Source organism: Macadamia integrifolia, chromosome 14, assembly GCF_013358625.1.
Source record: "Macadamia integrifolia cultivar HAES 741 chromosome 14, SCU_Mint_v3, whole genome shotgun sequence".
NCBI lineage: Eukaryota > Viridiplantae > Streptophyta > Magnoliopsida > Proteales > Proteaceae > Macadamia > Macadamia integrifolia.
Window position 1 is genome coordinate 30,414,335 of NC_056570.1, and position 11,837 is coordinate 30,426,171.

At 33.5% G+C, this 11,837-nt stretch overlaps 1 protein-coding gene across 1 annotated transcript; it reads left to right on the forward strand.

The window, feature by feature from the left end:
- Nucleotides 1-2,330: 2,330 nt before the first annotated feature.
- On the forward strand, nucleotides 2,331-11,031 carry LOC122060904 (probable inactive purple acid phosphatase 27; the record flags this gene model as incomplete). Its single annotated transcript, XM_042624011.1, has 12 exons — nucleotides 2,331-2,557; nucleotides 2,662-2,749; nucleotides 3,610-3,876; nucleotides 3,977-4,085; nucleotides 5,242-5,356; nucleotides 5,539-5,671; nucleotides 6,206-6,580; nucleotides 6,685-6,752; nucleotides 7,582-7,675; nucleotides 7,827-8,015; nucleotides 8,588-8,674; nucleotides 10,827-11,031. Coding segments are annotated over 12 exons (1,809 nt in total), but the record flags the coding sequence as incomplete, so codon positions are not given.
- Nucleotides 11,032-11,837: the final 806 nt, after the last annotated feature.

The window sequence follows — 11,837 nt, forward strand, 5'->3', positions numbered from 1 at the left end:
TAATCCTTTTGTGAATGAACTTAAGAATTCCAGTTTTATTGGTTTTCGACAGTAATAAAACCTTTTTTTTTTTTTCTTAAAGAAATCCTGCTATAATCATACCAGCTAAATGGTGCAGACCAACAAACAAATGCCCTACTAAAGGAGAGAAATCAAAAAATGATACAAAAAGAGTCGACGCTTTTTAATTCTTACCTTAAAAGCTGATGATACGTAGAAAATACTTCGGATCAAGTCTTGTCTAAAAAAAAAAAAAAAAAAATGTAGTAACAACTGAGGAAGCTGAACTCTCTTCTTACCAAGCCAATTAAAAAAAAAAAAAATATATATATATATATATACATTAATGGATCACTGGCTCCCGGCCTCCAAAATTCGTGTGTAAACCATTAAAATATTTCACAAAAACATGCTAAAACATAGTAATTATTATTAATAATTCATAAGAAAGAAGTCAACTCTAAAAATACAAGGAGAAGAATCAAATATGCGGATATTCGATTGAGTTTACGGTATGATATTTGACAAGAGAGTAACATAAGGTTTGTGCTGATTTTTTTTTTTTTTTTTTTTTTTTTTTTTTGGACAAGTGAACACTGCGGAGAGTTGAAATCTTGACCATCTTTGTTAAGCATATTAGCAGAAGGGACATTTATCAATAATTATTTTAATTGATAAGTATTTAATACATTTTCCATTCACCATTAAAATATTTTTCTTAACCCAATGCCTGGTCCCCCCAGGTGAAGTAGGACTCTAAAGGTTCAAACTTTATTGATAAGCCAAGCAATGCTTTGGAAACTATAAACTAATTTTAACAATATTAAAGTCATGTAGTCTCTATTAAGAGCTTAAATGACGAACATTTATACAACAACCTTAACTTTTTTCATCCTCTTCTTCTTCTTCTTCTTCTTCTTTGTTCTTCAAAATCATGAATTATGGTCACACTGCAATGTCAGATTTTCAGCTATTGAACAGAAGATCTTTAGAGGACTTCCTTGATTTGAAGATAGTTTTCCAACTCAGTTGCAGGTTCTGGACTTTCAAACGACCAATGTGTAACAGTCACTGTTAGTGGGGTTTTTGTCCCGGCAGATTCTGATTAGGTTGCCATCAACTCACCTTCTTACACCAAGTAAGTGAAAAGAACACTTGACCTATTCTATCAATTTTTTTCCCTTTTCTGCCATTATCATGTAAACGTAGCATCCTTTCCTTCTTAAAGTACCAAGAAAACAAAGCTTCTTAGTTTCCATAGGAATAAAAAATAAAAAAATATTTAGGTCTCATAAAGTAAGTAATGTAGTTGAGTTGGACCATAAAATTTGACATGATAAAGCTTATATTTAGACGATTTACAGTGTCCATTTGAGGTTTAACACCAATTTTTTTGTCCATTTGAGGACTTAACTAAATCTAACTAGAAATTTTATTTTATTTTATTTATTTATTTATTTATTTTGATATATACACTCTCCCTAGAAGCTTAGAATCATTCGAGCTAAATAGTACATTATAGAAAAAGATAAAGAAGGAAGCAAGTTTTTTGTCAAGGAGAGGCCCTTGCACCATTGCCCCGACCAATGAGAATGCGCACTTAAGCATCAGTCGGAAGAGGTGCGGTGGTCATTTTGTAGCTCATATGTCTGAGCACAAGGACACGCACCCTCGTGGAAACATGTCCCCCTTAAAGAAATAGATAAAAAGAGTTCACATCTCCTACCTTAAAGATGATGATACATAGATAAGATTTTGGATCAAATCCGGTGTCAAAAAAATATTAAAAATATTAAAAATATAACTAAATATTATTACAACTAATAAATTATAATTAATTAACTAAAAACTGAGGAGATTCTAATCCTTCCAAAAGCCCCCACAAATTAAGGATGAGTGAGTATGAATCTCTGGTCCCTTCCTCTCAATTTTCTGAAGCAGAATATTCCAAAAAACATGCCAAAGCTTAGAGAATACCATTGCTACAGCTAATATAAATAATAAATAACTTAATAATAAGAAGATGTCATCAACTTTGAAAATAAGCATAAATAATAAGAAACGTGCAAGACTTGCGCCAGATTCTTACAATATTGAAATCATTTCTCTATTATATAACTCAAAGAACAAACTTTATATATAACAAGCTTTACATTTTTCATTTTCCTTGTCTTCTTCTCTCTAAAATCATGAATTCTCTTCTATCTTGGAATTGCACTTCTTTCTTCTTTCTATTTCTTTTCTTGTTTGGCTCATCCTTAGCAGCAGCATCATCATCATCATCATTACCATCACCATCACCATATTTAAATTCTTCATTTTTTATTAATAGCTCTATAAAAGAATTTCATGATTACACTGCAATATCAGATTTTCGGCTATTGAATAGAAGATTATTAGAGCATTGTCTTGATCCAAATCCATATATTAGAATCAAAATTGATTCAGTTGCAGAGTCTGGACTTTCGAATGATCAATATGTAACAGTTACTGTTAGTGGGGTTTTAGTCCCTACAGATTCTGATTGGGTTGCCATGATCTCACCTTCTAACACCAGGTAAGTGAGAAGAAAAGTAGAACTATTTCAAAATCACCTTTTTCTTCTTTTGAGATATTTTATTTTTTTATTTTTAAAATATTATGGTTTTTGGATGTGTAAAGTATCACAGATTGTATTCTGGATGATGCCATGTACCTTCAGACTGGAGATCTAAGTAGCCTCCCTCTTCTTTGCCATTATCCTGTCAAGGTACGTAACACAATGCTTTATTCTTACTTTTCCTAAAAGAGAGGAAATAATAAAGATTTTGAGTACTAAGCTGTCATTGGTTTGGCTTCGAGTTAATTGATAGTCAGGGTAGACCCTGGTTTAGGGTGATATGATCCCTTTCGCCGAGCATTTATCTCTTCCTTGGATTTCTTTTCTCTTAAGTTTCTTTCTTTCTCCCTTCTGATGGCCATGCCGAAGGTGGGGTTGGGGATTAGAATCTCTTGTTCTTTGCAATCTGGCTTTTTGCCAATCTGTTTATATTTTTTTCCGATTTTAAAACAAATGACCTTTTAGTGAAAAAAAACTGTCATTGGTCTGTTATAGCTAGGTAGTATCAATTTATTGAGAGGGAACAAAATACTTACAAGCTAAGGCTCAACCAAACTAGGCCCCAAGGACAAAACCCAAGAGGCCTAGAGAAATATAAACAACTCAACAGAAGAACAAATCACCAATTACATATTACAGAAGCTGACCCACTCAATTGTTCTCTTAAATCGAATGGACCCTCCATCTTTCAACTAGAAACAAGTTCCTAGGAGTTCTTTTGCCCTTAGGGACGATTGCCTTACATCGGCCTTCAACATAACTATTACTTTTTAATTCTAAACGATTACTTTCATTTATATTCCTTTCATGTTCTCCCTAATAGTTGTTAAGATGGATAAGGAGATGAAAAGTCTCGATAAGCCTAGACCTTAATTTTGTATATTCTTTCGTTTCTTTTTTCTAATATATTTTTTTACTAACATTTAACCAAAAAAATTTGAAAAAATGTCAATCATATGAAATTATTACTAAATTAGATGCAACTGATGAATATTTTTTTGGAACTACAGGCTCAATACTTGCACAATGATCCACATTTTCTTAGTTGCAATAAGACCAAATGCGAGGAAAGCATTAATGGCTTCTGTGTAGTAAGAACATGCAGTGGTTCATTGACATTTCATGTCATTAACATCAGAACTGATATAGAGTTTGTGTTCTTCACTGGGGGATTCGATACACCTTGCATTTTAAGAAGAACACACCCAGTGAAATTTTCTAATCCAAATGCTCCTTTGTATGGTCATCTCTCAAGTGTGGATTCTACTGGAGAATCGGTAATTTGGGTTTTCATTAGCTTTTAAACTTGATTTACTGCTACATAATGCTGTCATTTTGAACTAATTAGATAATGTTGTTTGTGTTTATTTGAGGCAGATGAGATTAACATGGGTGAGCGGAGATCATAACCCTCAACAAGTTCAATTTGGGAATGGATACTCCCAAACATCAGAAGTTACCACCTTTACACAAAATGATATGTGCAGTGAGTCCTTAATGATCTGATGTTCCCTTTTCATACTTCTTCGCTTTTGTGTGTGTGGGGTAATAATTTTTTTTTTTTCTTTCTCTACTATTAGTTCAATAAATTTCAGCTAAAAGTATATTAAAGAAGGGAAGAACGCTATCCATCTCTGTTCCTCATGTCTAACACATGGGGAAGTGAAGACAAGCTGTGAAAAGATGCCCCTACCTGTGCCTCCACTTCTCCATGTGTCTAGGCGAGGGAAAGACAAGTGAATAACGTTCCTTTTTCTGTTAAAAGAAATATAAAGAATCGAATGTACATGATAAGAAGAAAGAAAAAATAAGAACTACAAAACTGTAAAGTTTGGTTGTTTGACTAGATTTTTAATTATTTCAATTATGTGCATTTTGGTAAGTTTCATATTGCTTTCTTCCTATCACTTTAGGATGATTTCTTAACATTAGTTAATGATAATACAAGACCTTTGTAGTTCAAACCAAGTCCTAAAACTTATCCTAGGGCATGCATTCATCATCGATGTGCATAATTTTAGGGTAACAAAATGAGGTGTCTACATGCCCTTTGTTGTTAGTTTCTATTGTGAACTTGACCCTTTGACAATCCTAGTCTTGAGCTTTGTTTTCAATCAATTAGCTTGATAGCACAATACCAAGTTCTCCTTGTTTCAGTCTAAGTAACTCTTACAATGCTAGATTTCTTGCTCGAATTGATTGGGTGTCGACCTATCATGGGGCCACAATCTTTTACAATCAAATTCAGTGCGGTCTGATTGTTTTTTTTACTCATCATATCCGTGGGTTGCTCAGATGGTTAGGGCGAATTAGGGATTGTGTGGATAGGCGCACGGTCCCAGGTTCGATTCTCCATTTGCACATCTGCGATCTAAGTGGAGATCGTGACGGTGTGTCTCCTCAAGTATAAGTCGAGGTGTGCGTAAACTAGCCCAAACACCTTGATTTAAAAAAAAATGATTATTTTAACCATCTGACTGATTTTATTTTATTTTACTTTTATTGTAGCTTCTTGCTCCAATGGATCAGTTGACCAATTGACATATTGGAGATTAGCTTTCTATTTTATCTTATTTCATTTTTTGGGAGTAGGTATTGCAGAATATAATGACAGTCTTTTGGTTCCAAAATTGGTATTATAGGTAGCGTGCTACCAAGCCCGGCCAAAGATTTTGGATGGCATGACCCTGGCTATATTCATACTGCACTCATGACAGGACTTCAACCTTCAAAATGTTACTCCTATAGATATGGAAGGTAAGTGAATTAATTAAGAACATAAAGGGAGAGAGAGAGAGAGAGAGAGAGAGAGAGAGTGGGGTTCAATCCATTGATGAAGATGTCTCCCAATGAATGGTCAAGAAATTGTATTTTTTTTTTTTTTTTAATCTATTTCTGCCATCTAAATTGAAATGAGATACCTTCTTGTCACATTGCAGTAATTCAGTTGGTTGGAGTGATCATATTCAATTTTGGACACCACCTGCAGGGGGATCATCTGAGCTCAAATTTATTGCATTTGGGGACTTGGGGAAGGCTCCTCATGATGCCTCTGTTGAGCACTACATTCAGGTCATAATCTCAAATTTCTGATTCATCAACTTGCTAAATTTATTGGATTTGAGGACTTGGGGAAGGCTCCCATGATGTCTCTGTTGAGCTGATATCATGTTGTTTACCATTTTACCTAAAAGCTGGAACTGTTAGAGAAGGACAGCATTAATGTATACATTAATACTAGTCAATATAGAGAGTAGTATATACACACACTGTAATTAGTAAACATAGAGAGTAGTATATACACACACTGTAATTAGTAAATATAGAGAGTAGTATATACACACACTGCAATGTCTCGATCACATATCAAGCCACAATATTATCAGCATTGGGCCTCAGGGCTTTAAAACTCATTGTGACCATGGAAGGGGTCAAGGCTGCTAAAAGTTATCAATTAGTCCAGTCACTTCCCCTTAGCCGATGTAAGACTAAAGAAATGCCCCCTTCAATTTGGGGCTCAACGGATTTGAATCGTATCTTAGGCGTGACACACAAACACACACACACACAACATTCTTATTAGAAATTGTGTTGTGAAATAAACAGCCAGGAGCAATATCAGTGACGGAAGCCATAGCCAAAGAAGTTGCAACAGGCAACGTCGACTCCATTTTCCACATTGGGGATATCAGCTATGCGACAGGCTTTTTAGTGGAATGGGATTTCTTCCTTCACCAAATAGTACCTCTGGCATCTCATGTTACCTACATGACTGCAATTGGTAACCATGAGAAAGATTATGTCGACTCAGGATCAGTCTACATAACTCCAGACTCAGGAGGCGAATGTGGAGTTGCTTATGAAACCTATTTCCCTATGCCTACTATTGCTAAGGACAAGCCATGGTACTCCATAGAACAAGGGCCTGTTCATTTCACTGTGATGTCTACTGAGCATGATTGGAACCCAAACTCAGAACAGGTAATTAAGATGATCTGATCTTTAATTCTGTTCCAAAATGATTTGATTAATCCTTAAAATCTGTTTCTTTAATCATATACTAACAAATATTAAATCTATTGCAGTACAAATGGATGGAAATGGATATGGGTTCGGTTGATCGATCAAGAACTCCTTGGCTAGTTTTTCATGGGTAAATATGACCAGCAACCTTGTGTATTAATTGCATGTATGGAAGATATATATATTAATAGATTCTTTTAATTGGGGTCATCTACATGAATCTTGGGTGGGTCATTTTCATTATCAGTCCCAAGTTAAACCATAAAAAAGGAGGATGGATGGTTAGGGTTCTAGACAAACATTTGGCTTCATCTCAAGAAGAATGATTAAAACCAAAGTTGAATTAGGAGGGAGAGTTCTAAAACTGAAAATGTAGTATGAGTTCATTGAAAAATAGAGAGTTGAACAAACTCTTTCTCAATTTCTGATCACCAAATGTCAAACCCTTAGCAGATTAAAATTGAAAATACATATTTAAAAAGAAACTGAACCATTGCAAGTCATCGACTAGCTAAGCAGCTGTAACATTTTTTTTTCCCCTCTTACGACCGGTATGCAGTCCTTCGGCCTGAATAGTCCTACGGGCCCATACTGACCCCATAACAGCATAAACCAGGTCATACCGAGGTTGAATGAGAATCATTCAGCTTTCACCTAAAGTAGTAAAGACCACTAAACATCCTTGTGTGAGTTGGCCCGAAGAAGGTAAGAGAGTCGAACTTAGAATGACACACTTCTTGACATTAAGGTCCCTTATCAACTCGACTACCCTCGTGGGGTTAAGCAACTGTAACATGTTAGCTATTAGAGGTTTAGCATTTTACCCAAGCATAGTGCGTTTAGGTGAGACTTGATTTAAGGGGTAAATTGTATGTGAATTATATGAGAGCTACACATTAGCACCTTAGTACATTTGGGTTGCAAAAAAATTCTTTATAATGATACATTTCCTCATGCAGGCATAGACCAATGTATTCTTCCATATCAGGAATACTTCCAAGTGTAGATAAAAATTTTGTCACAGCTGTGGAACCTTTACTAATGGACTATAAGGTAAGTCACTTGTATATTATGAAACAAGATTAAGGTTTCTTTGAAAATTAATGAGACAATTTGTAGTAGTTACAAATTTTAAATCTTCATTGACCATGGTTATAGAGATTGTTTATTTAAAATATAATACAAATTTGAGATCATAAACCAGGTGGATCTAGCTCTCTGGGGCCATGTCCATAACTATGAAAGAATGTGTGCCGTTTATCAAAGAGAATGCAAGGTCATGCCTACAAAGGATGCAAATGGGACCGACACATATAATAATACAAATTATAGTGCTCCGGTTCATGCAGTTATTGGAATGGCAGGATTTACACTAGACCAGTTCCCTAGCAATGTAAGTAAATTGGTCTCATCTCTTGTCTCTTTGCTTGTTTCTTTGTTATAGCTTGGTGGGTACATTCTTTACGTTGGTATCTACACTGATGGCAATGGGGCTTCGCTAACACACTCCACCCTGCCCCATGGTAGCCTGTTTGTTTATTCATTAACTGGTTTAGGGTTCCACAGTTTCAGTTCCATTTGAATTTCTGTGAACATCTTCTTTTATCAGGTCAGTCTTTTGAGATGAAAATTTACAGATAAACTAGTGGCATGCTATTACGTTATAATTTGACACTCCTCAAAGGGCTTTGGTTATTTGTAAACTATTCTTTCCATTTTTTTATTGCTTCTTTTACTGAAGTTAACCTAATTGTAAAGAACATTATATCTAGTCCTTCCCAGAAACCACCAAACCCATTATCCTCCATCATTCAGGAAGGTTCAGATCAACAACACCCATATTAGATGCAACTTATTGCCTTTCCTTCATACTAGTATCGATCATCAATATGTCAACTAGTGTCCATAAGTTAAAATGTTTATATAATTAATATTTTGATAATATGTGTTGTTTGCTTTGGACAGGCTAGCGATGCTAGTTGGAGCTTAGTTAGGATTGCTGAATTTGGATATGTAAGATTTCACGCAACAGTGGGAGAGTTAAGAGCTGAGGTTAGTGTAAAGAAATCAAAATCTCACCCTAATTTATTATTATTATTTATTTTTTATTTTTCATTTTTTATTTATGTAGAGAAGAAATAAATGGAACGAACTATAGGCCCCATGCCATGTCCATCACCCTTGGGAAAATACCTATCTGAAAAACAAATGCCTATTCCGAAATTACAGGCTATAGCAACCACCTCATAGTCTATTTTTTTGTTAGAAAATCATTTGTATTAAAATATAGAAGAAATATACAAATAAAAAATGAAAAAGAAACCAAATACAAGCACAAAGGTATCCCAAAAAGGACTAAAGAGGGCTAGGCCAAATTCCCCATCTTCGGCATTGCCATCAGTAGGGAAGAAACCCGAAAAGCCTTCTAAAGCCAAACTAAAAGACATTAAATCAGACGGTAGCGGGGATGCCTAATCACGTCCATTTCGAGATCCAATCGAACCAATGCTGACCAAGAGATAATGGGATCAAAGAAACAATATTTAGCCACTGATTTAGCAAGAAAATTTGCAACTGAGTTTGCCTCCCTACAACAGCGAGTTAACTTCCAATCAATTGATTTTAAAAAGGAAGCAAACTACACCACCACTGACGATAAGCCCAAGGAACCGCACCCCTGGAAATCAATAAAACCATAGCGACTGAATCACATTCAATCCATAGATGCTGGATATTCATCACTTTCGCCCGCTCCAAGCCTTCTATTACTACTAGAAATTCTGCTTCAAAGTTGATTTTTACTCCTATCATCCCTCTGAAATTTCCAATAACCTCATAGGCTAAAGAACCAACTAGTTAGAACAAAAAATAAACATCCATAGAGGAGAAGTGAAAAGAAACAGAACTTACAGAAAGTTGGGGGTAATTTTGGTTTGAATATTGCAATGTAATATAGAATAGTAGATGATAATAGAAGAGTGGAGTGGAGAACTTTTTTAGAATGAGAATTTTAATGTGAACTCACTTGAAGCATTGAAGACGTTTCTCAACTTGCATTTTGGTGAGGGAGAGAGTATTTATGTATTCACCAAAAAATAAAAAAAAAATAACATTTATCCGGGACACCATATTTGAAGCACATTTTCAGAAAAAATAAAATTTCTAGCCATTTAATAATCATAATAATAATAATAATAATAATAATAATAATAATAATAATAATAATAATAATAATAATAATAATAATAATAATAATAATAATAATAATAATAATAATAATAATAATAATAATAATAATAATAATAAAATAATAATAATAATAATAATAATAATAAAATAAAATAATATAATAATAATAAAATATAATAAAAAATATAAAAATAATAATAAACTAATAAAATAATAATAAAATAAATAATAATAATAAAATAATAATAAAATAAAAATAATAATAATAATAATATATAATAAAATATAATAATATAATAATAAATAATAATAATAATAAATAATAATAATAATAATAATAATAATAATAATAATAATAATAATAATAATAATAATAATAATAATAATAATAATAATAATAATAATAATAATAATAATAATAATAATAATAATAATAATAATAATAATAACTTGTTTTGGTAGAAATTTAATCAAATTACCTCCCAACTATATAATTAGTAGTTCTGGTCTTATTTTAGATAACAATATCTTGAGATGGGCTCTTCAATTTGATGGTTAGGATCAATAGAAGTGAAAAGTGGTAACCAATAGAGATTTAACTTGATTATATCTATCTCGAACAATATAACGAACTTTCATGACCAATACCAAATTTCTTAGTCCTATATCCATAGCTTTCATTTAAGACTTGTGTTCCTTATGTATCTTTGATTTTGGGGATAAGGTTTGATATCACCTATTATATTATGGGAGAATGGTTTATGTGGGGTAGTGCGGTTCTTGCACCCAGACACGTAGGGAGGGGGCAAAATGGCAGGCTAGCTTCCCATGAAATGGAAAATGATGTTTCTATTGATGTTTCCACATGCGCTCTTATTGGACTTTATTACATACTCACAGGAACTACACTCACCCACAGAAAACACTTCCCCTTATATTATTACTCTACTTGATAAGGGTGGATGTTCCTCTTCAATATGAACTTACTTGATTCTTTTTATGTTGCTACCTTTAGTTTGTGAATGCAAGCACCATGATGGTTGAGGATCGCTTCCGCTTCATCAAAAGTTAAGACTTGGATTTCTGTGTATGTGAGTTTTCATTAATGTGACATAGAGCATTTCGTTCGAGACCATCGTGGCTAGTAGGGGTTGTACATGTGGAGTGGCAACTGATAATTTCAAGTTGATCTGCCTGAAATTGTTCCTAGGATTTGTATTCAAAATAAATAGTTGTAGGAATTTTTTTTTCTTTTCTTTTTTTTCTTTTTTTTTTTTTTAATCGGAATTCAAGATAAAATAACCCTACATGCTCCTCTAGAATCTTACACTTGTAGTTCATCAGGACACTTAAGAGTTGTGCTCAATTAAAAGAAAACTTTGGAAAAATAAAAAACCAAAATCATATTAGGGCACGGAATTAACATGATATTAGTGTATATAAATCAAGATTTTGATCAACTCTAGCCACGCTGGATGCCCAGCCATATCCGACAACCAGGAGCATCCTAGACATGCACCCCATCACCTGGATGTACAACTCAAGGGACTCCAACACATCAAATATGTGCTTGGCACCTAGCGCAGTTGGAGATGATCTAAGTCCAATAATTCCTCTTTTACTATGTTGATTTATATATTTTGATTGGTTCAAAGCAGAACTCCAATATTCTCAAGCATGTAAAAAAATTATATTACTTCTTTAACCTCAGTAAATAAATAATATTCACAGCACATAGCAATAATGGCACCACATATTAAACAATGGTATATGAGGAGCTTTTTTTTTTTTTTTTTTTTTTTTGAAATACTCGACAAATGTGCTGCCAAGATTTTCATTAACCGAACATACAATTAAAATCTCATGATAATGAATGGAAGTTTTGGACTAAATTTGCAGGCAGTGGTGAGGTATATCAAGAATAAAAAAATACCATGGGTTTTTCAACAAAATTTGTGATAATTTAAAAGGTATCCGGATAGTTCATCATGTTTTATAACTCATTACTACGGTGAGGCCCACTTTG